Source organism: Dasypus novemcinctus, chromosome 9 (assembly GCF_030445035.2).
Source record: "Dasypus novemcinctus isolate mDasNov1 chromosome 9, mDasNov1.1.hap2, whole genome shotgun sequence".
Taxonomy (NCBI): Eukaryota; Metazoa; Chordata; class Mammalia; order Cingulata; family Dasypodidae; genus Dasypus; species Dasypus novemcinctus.
In genome coordinates this window covers 101234778-101254886 of record NC_080681.1, presented here as the reverse complement: position 1 = coordinate 101254886, position 20109 = coordinate 101234778, and the positions used below count along the sequence as shown (strand labels likewise).

General features: G+C 42.7%; 1 protein-coding gene across 1 annotated transcript in view; it reads right to left on the bottom strand.

Moving 5' to 3' along the window:
- Positions 1-20109, bottom strand: part of CSMD2 (CUB and Sushi multiple domains 2) — a 671930-nt gene that overhangs the window by 40279 nt on the left and 611542 nt on the right. Inside the window, exons 54-57 of the mRNA XM_058303940.2 lie at positions 16078-16251; positions 12998-13186; positions 5975-6148; positions 1247-1429 (exon numbers count right to left, since the gene is read on the bottom strand). Coding sequence (XP_058159923.1) covers positions 1247-1429; positions 5975-6148; positions 12998-13186; positions 16078-16251 — 720 coding nt within the window. The remainder of the gene's footprint in view (positions 1-1246; positions 1430-5974; positions 6149-12997; positions 13187-16077; positions 16252-20109) is intronic.

Below are 20109 nucleotides of genomic sequence, written 5' to 3'. Positions count from 1 at the left end.
TAGGCATCCCCTGTTAATGGGCCAGAACATCTCCCTTTGCTCTGCAAGACTACTTCTAATCTCAATTTCAAGTAGCCTGCTCTTTAACCACTGCCTTCATCTCTTTAGCTAACTCACTCTGGGGTTTGGTTTCTGGTGACTTTTGATCCTACTAGGACTTAGAATCCATTGATCCTACCATCTGCCTCTTAATTCTACTCATCAACCTGACCTCTCCTTACCCAGTTTAGATAAAGATCCACCACAATCTTTGCCTTACATAATCCACATCTCCCTTGCCAGTTTTCAAAAAATGTCTTAGCTCCCTAGTAAAAGCTTAACCCTAAACTCAACACTTCACTTACTCTGCACATAAGTAGCAAAATGTGATTGAACAAAAACATAGAATTATGCTGACTGCTCTCACTTTAAATTAATGACCTCTTCCTTTGAGTGAGCCATCAGTGTTGCCTGGAAAGTATATATTTCCCTATTGCATTCACCCTTCTATTCACCTTCTACTACCTTGCTAGATGATTATTTCATATCTTCTATCTTTTCCAGTATCTTCTCACATAAACTTAATCTCAGTTGTTAAGCTTGCTTTCTAATTAGGAGACTGCTATGCAGACTGTATTTTAGAGAGAAGCAGAGAGATGTGGGGAACAGCTGCAAAAAACTGGACTCTAGAGAGAGAGTATTTTACAAAGTTTTTTCCCTCAGAAATTTAGAAGTATGTGGAGAAATATAATTTCCCCCTTTGGAGCTACTTCAGAAAACATTAAGGGCCTATATTATTTTTAAAGGGTTTTTAAAAATTGGATTTGGATTTCTTTTTGCATTTTGTATGTTTGTTAACCTTGCTTTTCCCCTTAAAATGTGAGCTCTGAGAGGGTAAGAGGAGTGTCCATCTTGGTCACTGATGTGTCCCCAGCAAGTACCATAGTATTTGGCACATAGTTGTTCAATGAAACTATATGGGAAATAGAGGGATTAATGGGATAAATTCTGTGTGTTTTTTTCTGATTTCTTTCCTTCTGGTTTCTATCCTTCTGAGATGAGGGTGGGGAATATATTTGTCTTTGGATGACTACTGAAAATGAACATGACTCTCTGTTTATGTCCATTATCTGTCATGCTAAAGGGTGTCAATGGGAATGTGGATTTTACCTGGGAATGTGAGGGCAGGTTCTTGGGAGTAGGAGAACAGGGGGAGGAGCACTGGGGAGAGGCAAAGGGGAAGAGCAGAATGTGTCACATACATTACCTCCACACTCAGGCTGTGTGCCACTCCAGGAGCCATTGGCTTGACAGGTTCGCTCTGATGATCCCCGGAGTGCATGGCCAGCTTCACAGCTGAAGCGCATCAGACTGCCTGGAGCAAAGCTGTCCCCCAAACGGATACCATGGGCTGGAATCCCAGGATCACCACAAACTCCCATACTGGTTCCTATGGACCAGAACCAAACAAAACTTTATTGTTTTTAGCATGGAAGAAAAGGGAGTGGAGGGGAAGGAGAGAGAAAGAGCTTGGCTTATTGCTAAGAGGGAGTGGTGGGCTTCCCAAATTAAGGAGCTCAAACTGACTGGGTGACCAGTCTAAGTTACCTGGACAGGTTCCTGCCTCAATACTCAGTGGTCTAAGAACACAAAAGTCTGAGATCAGGGGCAAAGGCCTTACGAGTCACACAACAAAGGGAAATAGGAAGGCAGAGGGAAAGTCCTATGGTTTTCCAGGATGTAGCTCAGATGTGGAAATTATGCCTCCTCTTTGGCCTGTGCCTGTCTGGAATTTCAGTGGCCTAGTCTGGCCACATCTTCTCTTTCCCCATTTTACCTCTTACCCACCCCCAAATCTCCTAATTTCATCCTACCCTATCCATTACCAATGCCATATCTTAGTTTAGATGCTAAACATTCTCTCACCTAAACTAGAACAAGAGCATCCTAACTGGTGTCCCTTCCTCTTAAATTCTCCCTTTAAGTAATCTTTCCTCTTATCATCAAATCTTAAAAATGAACAACCAACAGCCATCTGACCTTGTTTCTTTCCTGCTGAAACATCTCCATGGGTATCCAAATGTCTACAGAATACACTCCAAACTCCTTAGTATAGCTTCATCTTTCCAACAGCCCAGCTTGAATCTTGATCCTGGGCCTTTAATTGAGAATTCCGGATTCACAAATTGCTCAATATGTGTGAGCTCTAGATTAGATATCTTAGATCCTTTCATTCTTGCTTTACTCCCTGCCTCTTGCTACATTTTTGCATTTATCTAGCTTCTGAGATTTTACGAACCCACTCAAGAGAGTGCTAAGGATTCAATAGATAAAGAGAGGAGACAAAGTCACAAGATCTAGAGCTTTTGGGAGCCAGCACATTTCATAATACAGAGATGTGCAGAAGACATTGGTATAGACTATAGTAGGCATGAAGGAGGAGGAAGGTCAAAGAATAAACAGAAAATGCATGAGAAGATAACGCTTCCAACTGCTGTGGAATATATCTTCATGAACCCACATGTGTGAGTATCAAATGGTAACACCTTAGTGACTATGTTTTGTTTGTTTCAGTCAATAATGTTTAAGTCATGTATACCCCACCTCTTAAATTGATGTCTCTTCCATCTTCTCAATCTTGGAATCATTTCCTTTACTAATCTAGTGTCAGACTATGACAATATTGTATAACCTCTGTTCCCCATTCTGTTCCCTGCCAAGGAAGGTGGAGTCACTCAACTTTCAATTCAAACATTTGGAACAAGAAGACCCATCATATATGACTAGGTTTTATCTTTTGAAGCTTTCCAGGATGTAGCTCATGTGTGGTAGTGAGGCTTTTATGGATCCCAGAAAGATCATGTCCGTAGAGCTAATCCATTCCTGTAGGTGTGAAACTATTGTAGATGGGACCTTTCGATTAGGTTACTTCAGTTAAGGGCCTTTTGATTAGGTTCCTTCAGTAAGGTGTGACCCAGGATGGATCTTAACCCTCCTAGTGGAGTCCTTTATAAACAGGATGGATTCAAAGAGGAAGAAAGCCACCAAAGCACAGGAAGCTGATGCAAGGAGACCTGATGGAGAAGGGACAGACCAGCAGATGCTGCTATTGCGCCTTGCCATGTGACAGAATAAGTCCAGGATTGCCAGGAGCCAGTCTTCAGGGAGAAAAGCATTGCTTGATGAAGCCTTGATTTAGATATTTTTATGCTCTCAGAACTGTAAGTTTTTAAGTTAATAAATCCCCACTGTAAAAGTCAATCTATTTCTGGTATATTGCTTTCAGCAGATTTTAGAAAACTAAAACATCATGCAACAGGTAATACCATGTTCCCTTGAAGGTGAACTTGATGGTGAGTAACTCTAACTCTCATGCTGGCTAGCTGGAGCCAATGCTATTGTAAAATAAAACATGAGGGTGGAACCCTCCAGTCCTGGGGACTTGTTATGATGGAATGGCCACCACTGCATGTTGGGACATCTTTTTCAATGATATAGGGAATCTGGGACAGAATATTGTACTACAGGCACAGAATAAATATACAGCAACTGTTCACTCTTTAATGAAGAGACTCCCTATATCACTGAAAAAGATGTCCCAACATGCTGGGACTGCATGGTGATACTGGAAAGGAGATTTTGTTAAGAATCATTGGGGTCCACTGATTGTATAGAATAAATCTCAAAAATCTGACCATGGAATTCTTGACTGTGTATTTCTTAGGATTTAAAAAATATGCTAGAATATAAGTCTCAGGAAGGGAGGGACTATATCTATTTTATCCATTGGTACCTACCTAATGTTATTTACTAATCCCTTTTTTTCTCCTCTCTCATTTTCTTATCTAAGGCATTTAAGGTTCTTTTATTCTTCAGCCTCAGCATTTATAGAACCCCTTCTAATCCTGACCTTGGAGGTCTCCAAGAAAGTTCTACCTATGATTTTGTTCTTCTAATTGTCTGTTATCCTTGATGGATACATAGGAGAAATGAGACTGGTGTTTCTTCAGAATATTCAGGGTCAGAATTCAAATAGCTAAATGCAAGTGATCTCCTAATGAGTGGAGTCTATGTCCTCTGAAGGTTTTTTTCCTGACTTTTACTCTTTCAAACTCTCAAGGTTTCTAGTCTCTCCTATTGACTTATGATGTTGCCAAGAGAGCCCTGTCCTCCATATGTAGGACCATTACTTAGGATGCCACAGAATTATGAAATGTCAGAGTTGAAAGAGTTTTGGAAGTTTTCTGGATGAATTCTCTATCCCAGACAAGAATTGCCTCTGTAATATTATCAGCAGATCATTTTCTAGCCTCTGATAACACAACTCCAACAGAAGAAATTATGGTTTTTGATAGAAGAGACTTTGCATTCCATGCAGTGGGCCAGGAGAATGACCATGTATTGACCATGTTGCTGGTTAAATAGGATAACAAGTAGGGTATGCTCAAGGCTTTCTTCTTGGTGTCTTTCTCCCTTACCCTGGCCTTTCCCTTCCCATGGACAACAAAGACCCCCAAAATAGACCAAGTAGACTTTAAGGACATCATTAGCCCAATGTCCTGGAGAAGTTTCTAGAGGGAGGAGTTTTATACAAGGGAATAATGCATAGATGGGATTGAGGTAAATGAATGCTCGGATCCCTTTCCTCTTCAGACTGCCTTGCCTTCCTGGAACTCATTCTGTAGATAATTCAGGAGGCCCAGTGTACATGCCTCAGCCCTATATGCCATCCTCCCCTATAACTTCCAACAGAAGTCCACACAGAAAGAAGTCATGGGCTTGGGTAGCAGGTGTTACTCTAGTTCAGGTTAAAGGAGTCCTCATGGCTCTTTGTAGTCCCACATTCAGAGATTAGATAGGGATTAGGGGCCAAAGTCCTGGCTGGTCATATAGAGTGATGTGTCAGGGATTGTCCTGGGCAGGCAACAGCTTTTTGAAACAGTGGTTAGCACTTTTGGAATCTCTCCCTTCTGGGGAATATCTAGTTCAATACTCTGACAGGGTCCTAAAGTTTGGGAACCTCAAACTGCAAGAATATCTTTGTGTCTTGTGGGTGAGGTCCCATATCAGGAAGTCTTCTGTATTAGTAAAAGGCCAGGATCCTTTCCTCCAGGGGGAACCAGCATAGGCAGGGTAGGGGTTACTTTCGATGCCAAGGTGGGCTCCCTGAGGAATGTCAAGCTACATGAGCAGCTGCCCCTGTTATGGGTGACATACCATCTGGGATCCCTTCTTAGGACCAGGCAGACTCAACTTAAAGTGGACAAAGCTCAGGGTGCTAATATTTGTCTAAACTGATAGGACAAATCTAATTCCAAATATTTTTTCCTGTTATAAGACAGTAAAGACAAATTCTGGTTTAGATGATATGGACATAGGAGATTCTTCAAATTTTGGCAGTTCTCTGAATTTGTTATTTTTTATAACATCTGTCAGTGTCCTCATAGAAATTAGCAGTAGAAAAAATTAGTAGGAAAGGGGTGGGGATTGGTATTTTAGGGCACTAGGGAAGAAGACTGTATCTCTCTAGACAGCCAGGACATAGGACAAGTAGATGGGGGATAGTGATAAGAAAGAAAAGCAGACCAGGGTCTAGGGGTTCGAAACAGGGAAGAAAAGCCCCCCAAATTAGGACTGGCCTGGACTTAACAACAGGAAGGCTTGAGCTCTTCTTGGGAACTCAAGGAATCATGTGTCTGGACTGGACTCTGGCCATATACTGACCTCACAAACTTGTGTCCTCCCTAGTTCTGCAGTCTCTTGGCTGTTTGGGCTTGGCCACAGCTGCCTAAGGGAATGAAGCTAGGCTCAGACGACCAGACCACCAACCTGAAGTCCAATTGGGACCTCTTAGAACTGTGGTCTCTGTGAGCAGTAAGGGTTCAAAAGGCCTATTTCCCTCCCATCCCTCAGTGATGTTCACACCCTGGGAGCTTGTCCACCTTCCCAGCCACATGTTCCACTGGACCCCTCTCCCCAGCTCCATGCCCCCTACCTGAGCAGTGGGGGAGGGAATCAGTCCAGTGTCCATCCAGCCCACACATGCGGGTAGCGTTTCCCACCAAAGTCCGCTTGCCAGTGCAACTGTAACGCACGACAGCCCCCACGGTATAGTTGTTTCCAGACATCTGGGAATGGGGCGGGAAGCCCGGATGGCCACAGGACACCACTGTGGGGAAGAGCAAACATCTCAGCAACTCTGCACAGGGATGGGCAGGCATCACATGTCACATGCTAAGTTTTGTGTAGTGGGAGGCAGGGAAGAAGAGAAACCCTCAGGTATCTATTGAAGCAAACTTCCTGGCATTAGAGACGATGCTACTCACTTGACCTACATTTTCCATATCTGTAAAATGAAGAACAATATCTGTTGTTTTAAGAGTCAAATGAGATAATACATACGAGAAGGCCTGGCATGTAGTAGGTGCACAATAATATTAGTTTATTTTCTTCCTTGCCTCCTGTGCTCATTTCTCTCTATTTTCTCACTGCTATATGATGTATCCAAGGGCAGAAAGCTGATACTCATAATATATGCAAGACAAAAATGGGAAATCTTGCAACCTGGGACTATCTTCATTGGACACAGATTCCAGAATGAGGGTCAGTTATAGTCCTTTTCCAACTGCATCTTACAGTTGCCCTCATCAATTGTCCCTGGCTTGTCTCCTTTAGTCTTCAAGGTCCCTTTCCTGAAACACCAAAGAACAGCTATGATAAGTGATAGAATTAGAGCACAAGAATTGAGCTGTAAAGGCTAGAGATGGGATATAACTGGTGATGTTGTCTCTGGGCATTACAAGGGAAGGAACAGCAGGTGTAAAGGCCCAGAGGCCAGAAGAACAAGAAAGCCAGGAATGCTGGAATAGAGTGAGCAAATAAAGCATGGAAGAAGACAGGGATAGAGATGCCAGATCATGGTATGGAAATTAGATTTCATTATAAGTATGGTAGGAAGTTAGTGGAATGATGTGATCTTATTTACATTTTAACAAGATCATTCTGGCTACTGTATGGAAAATAGATCACAGTGGGGCAAGAAAGAGGAGGATGTTGTTGCAGTTCAAGAAGAGATGATGATGGTGGCATGGATTAAATCTTAGGGTCTGGTAGGAGATATTTGTAGTGATAGCTTGTACCCAAAAAGGGCTCAGGTCATAGCATGGATGCTGACCAGGACAGATGACCAAAGGGGTAAAATCTGGGTTGGAAAGGCTATCCCTGATGATGAAATTTTGGCAGGGCACAAGGATGGTGTGACTGGATCCTAGGTGTCTTCATTTCTCATTGTGTTCTTAATATATGCCAGACCTGTCCTAAGTACTGATTAGCAACAAAGAGGGCTGCTAACAATTTTTCCCATCTATGTATGCCCACACCACTCCTCCCACTGAGAAATGGAATCTATTTCCCTGTCTTTTGGATATGGGCTGGCCTGTGAGAAATGCTTTGACTAGTGGAATGTCATAGAAGTGATGTTGTACCAATTTAGACCAAAGAGACCTGGCAGCTTCCACCTTCATTTTCTTGGAATCGTATTGCCACCATATAAGGAAGTCAGGCCTAAACTCTGGAATGCTAAGAGATAGCATGGAGAGAGGGGTCATGTGGAGCATAACTGTGATGGCCTACCCAACAGCCAGCACCAAGGTCCCAGAGATGTGAGTGTCACCCTCTTGGATCTTCTAGGCCTAATTGAGCTACAAGAACCTGTGGAGCAGAGATGAACCATCCCCTCTAAACCCTGCCTGAATTGCCAACCCACAGGGTCATAAGCAATAAAATGGTGGTTGTTTCAAACCATTAAGTTTTGGAGTGGGTTGTTACATAATAGATAACTGAAACAAAATGGATATGACCTTTGGAGACCTTGAGCGTAGGGGCTGTATATTGCATGTGGTGGCCACAGCTGACTGTGGTGCATTGTCTGTAAAGATGGCTACCAATAATTCCCCTATCCCTGTAAAACCATGCTACTCCTGCCATTCAGAGAGAGAGTCTGTTTCTCCTCCCCTTGAACCTGGGCTGGCCTTGTGATTTTCTTCAATCAAGAGAATGTGGTGGGATGAGGTTTTGGGAATTCCAAACTCTGGCCTTAAAAGATCTTATAACTCCCACTTTTACTGTAAGAACGCAGCCTCCATGTAAAGGAGACCAAGCCATCCTGCTGGAAAGATTGGTCACATGGAGAGATACCTCATGGAGAACAGAGGGACCTCAGCTGACAGCCAGTACCAAGGCCCCAGATATGTGAGTGAGACCATCTTAGATCCTCCATCCTAGATGAGTTGCATGGGGCAGAGGTGAGCCATTCCTGCTAAGCCCTAACTGAATTCCTGACCCACAGAATTTTGAGAACAAAAATAAAAAGTTAAGTCATTAAACTTTGAGATGGTTTGTCACATAGCAATAGTTTACTGATGCAGTGTTTTTCAAGGATTATAGTCTTTATCCCTTAAGACCACTCTATGAGGTAGGTACCATTTTTATATAGATTTTTTTGATGAGTAAGTTGAGTCACAGAGAGGATAAGTAACTTGCTCAAGATCATAGACCTATTAAACGGTAGAATTCATTCTTGAAACCAGGCAGTTTGACTTCAAAGACCACACTTTTAAGCACTATAATTTACTCCCATCTGTAATACTGTTTTAATACTACCAATAAAATATCTCCTTCTGAAAGGAATGGCGTCTCTAATTACAATTTAAGTGAATCTGTGATTGCTTATTAGAGATTTTTGGGTTCCTAGTCCAATATAAATTCTCTAATGGTTTTTCAAGAAACTTATGATTTTAAAAATAGAAATAGCATATACACATGAAAACACAGTAATCATAAGTGTACAGCATAATGAATTGTTGCAAAGTGAATACACCCATGAAGTCGCCACCCAGATCAAAAAGCAAAATATCACCAGCATATCAGAAGATCCCTTATATCCTCTGCCTATCACTACCCCCTCTCCCTTCCCAAAGGAAACCACTATTTTGACTTTGTATACCACAAATTAGTTGTGCTTGCTTTGGAATTTTATATAAATGGAGCATTATAGTATTTATCCTTTTGTATTTGGCTTCTCTCACTCAATATTATGTTTGTGAGATTCATCTATATTGTGTGTAGCAGTGGTTCATTAATTATCATTGTCATTGACCAGGAGTTGGCAAAGTTTTCCTATAAAGGGACGGATAGAACATACTTTAGGCTTTGAAGGCCATATAGGGTCTCTGCTGCATATTCTTCTTTGATTTTTTTTGCAACCCTTTTAAAATGTAAAATAACTCCACGTTATTAGCTCTAGGGTTATAAAAGATAGGCTTAGTTGCAAATATTCTCAAAAAATGCTGGCAAACTGAATCCAGCAGTGTATACACCATGACTGAGTGGGATTTATTTGAGGAATACAAGCAGAGTTCAACATATGATGATCAATCAATATACTGTATTCTATTAATACAGTATATTACATTATATATTATATACAGGATTATCTCAATAAATGCAGAAAAGGAATTTGACAAACTCCAACACAATTCATGATAAAAATACTTAACAAACTAGGAATAGAAGGGAATTTCCTCAAACTGATAAAGAGGTTTATGAAAACCCCACAGCTAACATCATTCTTAATGGTGAAAGACTGACAGTTGTCCTTCAAAGACTAGAAAAAAGACAAGATGTCTGCACTCACTGATTCTATTCAACATTATACTGGAAATTCTTACCAGGGCAATTAGGCAAGAAAAAGAAATAAAAGGCAACCGGATTATAAAGGAAAAAAGTAAAACTACTTCTATTCACAGATTACATGATCTTATATAGAGACAACTCTAAAGAATACACACATACCCACACAACTATTAGAGTTAATAAATGAGTTGTACATTGTAATATCAATGTATGAAAACCAGACATTTCTATATACTAGCAATGAACAATTCAAAAATGAAATTAAGAAAATAATTCCCTTCACAATAGCATCAAAAAGAATAAGATATTTAAGAATAAATTTGACCAAGGAAGTACAAAACTTGTACACTGAAAACTATAAAACATTGTTAAAAGAAAGCAAAGAAGACCTAAATAAACCCCATGTTCATGGTTAGGACAGCAGTACTCTTCAAGTTGATCTATAGAGTCAATGCCATACTTAACAAAAGTCCAACTGTATTTTTTTGTAGAAATGGATAAATGATCCTAAACTTAAAATGGAATTTCAATGGCCCCTGAAGAGCCAAAGCGATTTTGAAAGTAGAAGAAAGTTAATTTGTTCAAGTGATCATTAGATCACTTTCCGATTACAAAACTTAATACAAAGCTACAGTAGTCAAAATAATGTGGTACTGGTGTAAGGATAGACCTACAGGTAGAAGGAATAGAACTGAGAGTTCAGAAATAAACCCATATATTTATGGTTAATTGATTTTTGAAAAGTGTGCCAAGATTATTTAATAGGGAAAGAATCATCTTTCAACAAATGGTACTGGGATACCTGTATATCCCTATACAAAAGAATGATTTTGGACCCCTACCTCACACCATATGCCAAAAGTAACTCAAATGGATCAAAGACCTAATGTATGAGCTAAAATTATAAAGCTCTTAAAAGGAAACATAGTTGAAAATCTTTATAATGTTGAATTAAGCAACAGTTTGTTGACTATAATACCCAAAGCATACGCAACAACAAAAAAAGAAATGACTTCATCAAAATTAAAAACTTTGTACATCAAAATACAGTATGAAGAAAGTGAAATGACAACTCACAAAATGGGAGAAAATATTTGCAAAGCATATACCTGGTATGAGTGGAGTATCCAGAATATATAAAAAACTTTTATAACTCAATAAAAAGACAACCCAATTAAAAAATGGGCAAAGTACTTAACTAGACATTTCTCCAAAGAAGATATACCAGTGGCCAATAAGCACATAAAGAGCTGCTGACCATCATTAATCACCAGGGAAATGCAAACCAAATCAAGAGATACTACTTCCTACTCACTAGAATGGATATAATGAAAAGAATGGTCAACAACAAGTTTAGATTAGGATGTGAAAAAATTGGAACTCTTGTGCATTACTGGTGGAAGTGTAAAATGGTAAAGCCACTTGGAAAACAGTTTGGCTGTTCCCCAAAATGTTAAGGAGACTTATTATATGACCCAACAATTCTATTCCTAGGTATGTACCCATACATTCACACAAACATTTGTACACAACTGCCCATAGCAGCAATATTCATAACCCTGAAGTAGAAACAACCCAAATATCCATCAATTAATGAATGGATAAACAAAATGTGGTATATTCATACAATGGAATATTATTCAGCCATAAAAAGGAATGAAATACTGATACATGCTACAACATGGATGAACTGTGAAAATCTTAGGCTAAGTGAAAGAAGCCAGACACAAAAGGCCTCATACTGTATGATTTTGTTTAAATTACATGTCCAAAATAAGAAAATTCATAGAGACAAGAAGTAGATGACTGGTTGCAGGGTGGTAGTGGGGAATAGGAGTGTCTGCTAAAGGGTATGGGGTTTCTTTTCAGGGTGATGAAAATGTTCTGGAATTAAATAGTGCTGATGGTTTCACAACCTTGTAAACATAACAAAAATCACTGAATTGTACACTTTAAGAGGGAGAATTTTATGGTATGTGAAATATCTCACTAAAGAGAAGAAAAAAATATGTGGACTAAATCCACCAGTTGAAAGAAAAGGTTGTCAGATAGTTTTAAAAAAATCATAATTATATGCTTTTTACATAGTTAAAAGTAAAATGATGAAAAATATACACTAAACAAATAAAGCTGGTTATAAATTATATTGCATTAATATGATAATATAATAATTAAGTAAATCAATATCAATAATAACATTAGATAAAGTAAGTGTTAGGACAAAAAATTAATACAGATAGCTTTATGATAAAAGCTTCACTTCACCAGAAGATATAATAATTTGAACCCATCAGGGGCTCTGACATAAAGGATTGTCCATTTCCAACCCCAAACAATTTGTTAGTGATAACTGGGGTTGGATGGCCAGGTTGGAGTCCTCCAGCCAGGGAATTGCACGAAATGAGTAGCTGTGCTGGTCTCTTATCATACCTAGGGGCATAAGGAGATGGGGTCACCAGGCTGGAGGGCCACCAAAGATAGGAGGGCAGTTGAAAGGCCACAACTTGATACCCACTGATCCCTCTGGGTTGCATCTTCACCTCTACCACCAGGAAGATGGGAGAAAGAGTGAAGCCACAGGATTTATCTTTAGGAAAGGGAGGAGAGAGCCGGAGACCAATGGGACTGATCTTCTACAAGGGCATGCGATACTAGCAACGGGATGGCAGTGTTCTTGGCACCACTTTCCCCACATTTTTTTCTTTTTTACATGTGTGCATATCTTTTCCTAGTAATAACTGGAACAGTTATTGTTTACTGAGTAGGTGCTATGTATCAGATACTATATTAGGCACTTTTTATGCAGATTTTCTTGTTTATCCTCCTATTACCCTATGGAATAGGTATTAGCTCCATTTTTACAGAGGAAGAAACTGTAACTGCTGCTGTAGGGGTTAATGGACTTCCCCATGCTCAAGTCCCCCAAACCACACAGCTTGCTAAGTGGTGAAGCCAGGATTCAAATCCAGATCAGGCTGTTTCCAGAGTTTGTGCTATTTCTGTTTTAATCTTCAAAGAAAGGGGCTCTTCTGTTATCTTTCTGGAAAAAGCAAAGAAGGAGTAAACTGGGGGGACTCCTGGCAACTAGTTTTAATGGCAGGGAGCCCTAAAGGCTGAGGAGGATGGTGGCAGGACTGGAGAGGAAAGGTGCCCCTGGCCTGGAGGAAAGGACACACAAATTGGCATGGTGACTGCCCAATAGGGCCCCAGGAAGAGCTGTTACACCCAAGGCCCCCGTGCTGGACCACATGCTCATGCACAGAGGGGGAAGACTGTCTCAGCAGTCCACATGGGCCATCATTTTGAAGAGATGTTATCTACTTACAGAGACACTGAGGGTGGGGACGGTCCCATGTGCCATCTCCCTGGCAGGTGAGCACTGGGGTGCCCAGGAGGTAGAAGCCGGGGTTGCATTGGTAAGACACAGTGGTGCCATAGCTGAACCTGTGTGGACCGCTCCCACGGACTTGGCGGATGCTGTTTTCTTGGTGCCCAGGATCTGTACAGTTGATGACTGCAATGAAATGGCACAATTAGTGGCAGAGCAGAAACCTAAACCTAAGGACTTTCTTATGCTTTTAAATGAGAATTCAGAAATACAAACAGGCATGCATGCCCAGTACAGCAAAATGCCCAGACTCAAACAAAGGGACACAGATCAAATCCTGCCTGGGAGGGTGAGCTGGTGCTGAGGTAGCTGCACTTCTGCCCTCGCCTCTATCACCTGGTCAGTGGGCTCATCCCTCTGTATCTGGCTAGACATCACCTCCTTGGAGAAGCCCTCCTGCCTCCTCCCAGACTGGCTAACCTCTCTGCCCTCATCCTACCTGCAGGGACCTCTACGGCTGACTTTGCCAGCCTGGACTGTGACTTGTTAGTATGAGAGTTCCTCTCTGTGTGCCTGATCCTTAGCACAAGGCACCAGCCACAGCAAAGCTCGGTAACTGTAAAACCGATTTATTTGAGTTGACTTGCACAGGGGTTGGGTTCTTTTGGCCACTGTTTTCTCCTCTTTTATGAACATTTCAGGGGAGAAATGAACATCCTGGGGGATAAATTTGACTTTAAAATGTTCGTGTTCCAAAGCAGCTTAACTCAAAATCAGGGTGAGATATTAGAATAATGACAATATTATTTACAACCTATGATGTGTTGCTTTTGCTTTCAAAACACTTTCAGACCCACTATCTTACCTGAACTCATTCTCATTATGGGATAGTGGCAGGGAAGGTATTTTTATATTTCTTTGATCGCTGAAGCTCAGAGATATTGGAGCAATAACAACAAAAAAATGCAGCATTTATTCATTCACAATACTGAGACATGCTGTGTGCCAGGCATTGTGCTGGGCTGATAGGATTCCACGGAATTTACAGTCTAGAGCAGGGTTTCTCTACTCTGGCGCTATTGACATTTTGGGCCAGATAATTCTTTGTTGTGGGGGGCTGTCCTAGACACTGATAGCACCTTCTGGTATGACACTGGCCCCCTTGATGGGCCAGTTGAGAACTCCTGGTCTAGAGAGAAGAGATGGACAAGCAAGCAAGGATCTCATCTGATATGTGCTCTGATAGGGGCAGCAGCGAGGGTTCAGGAGGCACAAAGTGGGGCACCTACCCCAAGGCAGAGGGGAGCAGGAAAGGCTTCCTGCAAGTATTTAGGCTGCCTCTTGACGGTGAAGTAAAAGTCACCCAGACAAAGAGGGGGTGGTGAGGGGGACGAAGAAGAACACAGCCAAGGAAATGGTGTGCAGGAACGACCTGGCTGAGAGGGGCCTCGGCACACGTGAGAAAACCAAAAGGGTCAGTGTGGCTGGAGGCCAGGGCAAGGGTGGGGCTGGGGATGGAGGAAAGGCAGCGGGTGAGGCTGGGCACGAGGCCGGTTACTCTGAATGCCACGGGAAGTCTTTTTACACAGGGAGTGACCTGAGCAGATTTGCATTTTAGACAGGCCACTCTGGCAGGATAGAGAATGGGCTGGTGGGGCGCGGAAGTGAAGGCCATGATTTCCAAGGATATTAACCCAGCCTTCTGATTCCTAGACCGGCCTTTGAGCTCATACTACTGGGAAGGTGCTGGTGAAGGGGCAGGTAGCTGAAGTCAGAGGAGAGAATGGCAGATGGAGCAGTGTTTGAGAAGGCAGGGCATGGGATAGCAAAAGTCCAAAACAGCAGTTCTCAACTCTTTCCTGCCTCAGCAGATGATGGAAGGAAGTCACAGCACAAGGTCACAGCAAGTTTTGCTGTGTTCTTCAGAAACTTCTCTCACTCAAAATAGCATCTTGAAATGTTAAAGAGTGGGATGTTATTTTAGGATTGGTTGTGAAAATATTTTTATTTATTAAAAAATCATTTGAAAAGTTTGGTCCTTTAGTGTCAGTTACGCATTGTACAGCCAATCACTCCCAAACATGGCCACAAAGAGCTATTTTCCTGGAGCATCTCAGAGTCTCAGCTATCCTACCTGGGAAGACTTGAACAGTCCTGAGGTCAGGGCTGGGTACCTTCATCCTGGATTTAACTGCTCACTCAAACGTCGTTTAGTCCTCCAAGTCACTATCAGTAAGGGGCAGACAGCCCCATTTGTATTTCACTGCTGTGAAACACCTTGCAAAGCTTTAAGGGTTATTTCCTAAATAGCCCAGGAATATCCTTCACCCAGTTGGCCTCTGGAGTTTCCTCTCTGTGCCTTTTCCCCTCCCCCTTCATTCCAAGCCCTAGATTTTCTCTGCTTTTTATTTTTCATTTGAACTCTTCTGCTTCTTGCTTTCATCAAGAATGGGGCTCTGTGCCCTGGATGGTGCTTCAGAGGCAATCACCGGACATTGTAAATCCTCACAGGGCCCACTGGATGGAATGGAGGAGAGTATGGGCCATGATGTGGACCATTGACTATGAGGTGCAGAGGTGCCCAAAGATGTACTTACCAAATCCAATGGATGTGTCATGATGATGGGAATGAGTGTTGCTGGGGGGGGGGAGAGGTGGGGTGGGGGTGGTGGGGTTGAATGGGACCTCACATATATATTTTTAATGTAATATTATTACAAAGTCAATAAAAAAAATAAATTAAAAAAAAAAAAAGAATGGGGCTCTGCATTATAATGACAAGCTATTTACTCTGTGTAATGTACAGAAGAAGACTTTTCCATTTCTATTTTGTAAGATGAAACCAAATTTCACTTAGTTTCCTTATATAAACCATGATGAGATTTAACATAGATGGATCTAGCTATGGGGTTGAAAAAGTTCCTCATTTATGACCTGCATCTGCCTTGAGTCTTCCCTGTCTGAGTCAAAGGATGCCAGGACTGAATTCACTGGCTTCTGCTCCTGGGTTACAGAATCACAGATGGCAGAGGTATGGTGCAGGGGTGGGGTGAAGTGGGAGAGGAAGGATGACTCACTTCTGCAGGTGGGCAGCATGTTGCTCCACTGGCCACTGGCAAGGCACTGGGAACTGGCAGCCCCCTCATCCACATACCCAGGATTGCACACAAACTTGACCACATCATTGAGGTTAAACTGGTTGCCCTGAGTGAGGCCATTGACAGGGTTGCCTGGGTGTCCACAGGTGATTGCTGTAACCAAAACAGAAGACAGGTAAGCCCTTCCATTTATTCCACACCCAAAAAAGGTCATCCTTCTCTCACCCGGCATTTTTCATTTGCATCAGGGAAGTTCATCCTTAAGTTTAACTTTCGTCTCCTTTGCTGCAAAATCTTTATTTCCTGACATCATCATGGGGACATGCCATCTTCCTTGAAGGCATGTCCATCCACAGCTTGGACAACTTTCTATGACTTCTCACAGGGCATTAGACCTGGGTTGCAGTTCTCTGTGGTCCAGGAGGTCAGTCCTGCCTTCTTTCCTCTGCCTCTGATACTGTCGGCTCCCCACTTCCATTCTTCATTGCTAGGTGTAGTGATGACAACCCATCAGCTGATTCAGACCCACCTGGGCCAGTCTTGACAGAGCCAGAATCCATACTAATCAAGCCTGCAGCAGAGAGTTTGGTCACCCTGCTAAACCAGTGGCTCAGGCAAGCTGTGGGGAACTAGACTTGCTGTTAGGAAAGCATCTCCCACCCCCATTCCTTCCATGTTAAGGGAATTGTACCAGTGCAGTTCCTGGCTTCTCTCTGTGCTCCTTTAGTTACTCAGCCCCAGGAAATGTGGAGTGACTGATCTGTACAACTGGGAAAGAATGAACTGGCATGAAGGCTCAGCTCCGCCTTTTCCTCGCAGGACCTGGCTGCCAGCAGACAGGATGTGTTCTCCACTGCTCCTCAAGAGGCAGGTGCTCCCTGCAACGTCAGGAGGCCCCAGTGCAGTGCTGCCTCTCATGGGTGGGTGGATCTGCTCCATTCCTGGGTTCATTTAGCAGGCCCTGTTTGGCCCTCACATTAAGCTCTATTTTCCAACTTGACCTTTATTCACAATAAAGGTGATTTTTTTGGTCTCCTCCTACAACTCTATTTTACTTTGTAATTTACTTAAACATGGGCAAGGAAGAGAAAGAGGCTGGTGCTCACAGGCCTGATCCCAGAGCGCTTGTGTTTACCCTTCTCTTCCAGTTTCCCTTCTTTCTGCCAGTAGTACAGTTCACTCCATTCAGTCACATTGGTCTTTCTTGAATACATCAAGTTTCTGCCCCAGGGCCTTTGCACTTGATTTTCTCTCTGCCTTGAACATTGTTCTCTCAGGTATCCCGTGGCTTCTCCCCTCATGACCTCAGGTTTCCCTCATATGGTACCTTATCAGTGAGGCTTTCCCTTACTACCCAATATCCCACCTCCCAGCACAGCCCAATCCCATGGCCTACTCTACTTTTCTCCATAGCACTATCATCAATGGATACAACGTGTACACTGATATACATATACTTCTTTGTTTATTGCTTATCTCCACTAGAATGTAGCTCCATGAGAGCAGGGGCTTTGTTTTGTTTATTGCTGCATCCTTGGTGTTTGTACCAGTGCCTAACATATAGCAGTTCTTGATAAATGCATTGCCTTCTTTGCGTAGTGAAAGCCTGCTGGAAGCAAGCAGCTGGGGGACCACAGGGCATGGATGATGAAGACCCTGTCATGGGGTTGCAGGCAAAAGTCGTGGCCAGACAGCCCCCCCTCCCCCATACCAACTGTCCTCATTGGGGGAGGAACAGTATCTCCATTAGGCCTCTCTCTGCTTTCAGGGGATGAAGTCACAGGAGCTTGAGGACCAGAAGACAACCAGCGCTACGGAGTACTCAAAGATCAAGACAAGCAGATGAGGACTAACCCAGGAAAGGCAACAACAGGGACTCAGTGATGAAGCATGAAGAGCCCTTGGGATAATATTTCTGTTAGTTAGTGCACGAGCAGAAAGAACAGGTGATGGGAATAGAGAGATTCGAGTTCAAGTCCAGGCTCCACCACTTTCTAAGGCTTTGTTATGAAGCAGTTCCTAGATTGTACCTCAGTTTCCCATTCCGTAAACCAGGGATAGTGTGTCCTATCTCAAAGGTTGCTGTGAGGATTAAAGAAATTAACAGAGAAAAAAATTTTGCTTAGTGAATGAGCAAATGAGTGAGGGAGTGAGTGAATGACTGGACGAATGCCTGGGATTCTGCTTTGGTCCTTGACCTGGGTCCTGTTTAGGACTTGCCTGATACCCGAGTCTTCTTGGATAGAACTTCCTCCTGATGGTTTTGGCAGGTTTCTTCCTTGGATCTGGATTTTGGTTGTGAGAGGATGAGGGATCATGAGGGAAGTTCTTAGCCCAACCCTTGGATCCATGATGACCCTAGCCAAAACCCAAATGGTGCGGATGGTATAGGGAAGCAATTTCAGGTAGGACCTGCTTTGTTGTGGCCAACTCTTGTGTCTCTCTGGGCCAGTCCTCTTTTGTGAATCTCAACAGTTGCACCCCTGACGCTAGTGGAGAGAACTGGGCAGAGCAGGAGATATTTTAGTGGGTTACACAGGGTCAAAGCAGCCTGGTGTGGTGGGATGAAAATTAGCTACTGAGGCCAGCACTCAGCTCTGCCCCTTTCGGCCTTGTGTTCAAGGACAATTCTCTCTGAGACTCAGTTTCTGTATCCATAAAGTAGGGATTTGCTACACAGCTCACAGGGTTGCTTTGAGGCTAGATTCTTACCTTTACTTTTCACTATGTACAAGGCACTCCACTATGCACTGATGAAATACAAGGAAGAATATGATACAGTCTCTGGTCTCAGAGAGCTCCCATCACCATGACAGCAGGAAAGGAAGCATACATTAAAGTAGAGCAGACCGGTGCCAAGATAGAGCCAGCACAGAGGAGGGCATCTCCCCTCCTTTGGGGAGGAGAAAGTGGGTTAAGGAAGGTTTCCCAGAGGAAGTGACATCATATCTGAAAGGATCTCAAGGATTAGTAGGATTTTGCCAGATCAAGAAGGCAAGTACGACAATAGAGATCAAGTCCAGTTCAAGCAAAGGCAACAGCATATACAAAAGCTCAGAGCAACATGGCTCTGTATGAGCGCCAGGTGGGTCAGTGACACTGGATTGAAGAACGCAAGGGAGAGTGCCAAGAAATAACGCAAGGAGAGAGGCAGGGGTCCCGTCATAAAGGGCCTCTGAAACCATGCTAAATGACTTGGAATTTATTGTGAAACCTATGGATGAGAAAAATTTTCTAACTAGGGGAATGACATGATTCAACTTACATGCTATAGAGTGCTCTGTGCAATGAGTCTGGAGAACTCATAAGAGAACATCAGATGGGTTTCAGACAGATGGCTGCAGTAGTGCAGGAGTGACACGGTGGTGGCTGTGGGATGGAGAGATGGAAGCAGAATCAAAAGAACCCAGTGACTGGCTGTATGTGCCAGGGTTGAGGATTAAGGGGAAATAAAAGCATAACTTCCAGGATGCTGGCACAGCTGGACAGACTGGTGACCTTTCCTGTGAAGGGGAATACAGAAAGAGGAGGAGGAGGTTTGGACCTGTTGAAATTGAGGTGTCTATGAAACATCCACATGGAGCTCTGAAAATGTGGTTATGATTTAGAGTTAGGAGAATCAGCATGAGATCATCAGATCACTCCAAGAGCATAGCTGGAGCATGGAGTATTAACCTCAAGCCCATGGATAAGGCATTGCTAGAAAGGAAAACAGGGCTTCTGATGAGGCTTGAATTCTCACTAGGAGTTTGAACACATGGACCACTAGATCCAGATTCTCTGAGGGCAGAGATTATGACTCATCCAATCCACCTTTGTCTGAAACACCTAACAAAGTGCTCTGCACATGGTAGATGCTAAGGAAATGTTTGTTGAATATGGTCCTATAGGCAGAAGGAAAATCGTAGTAGAAAAAAGGGAAGTTTGATGGTATAAAAGAGAGAGAAAATAGACTAAAGAAGCAGAAAGGAAAGTGATCCAGTGATTTGGGCAGACATTTGAGAAGGTGGC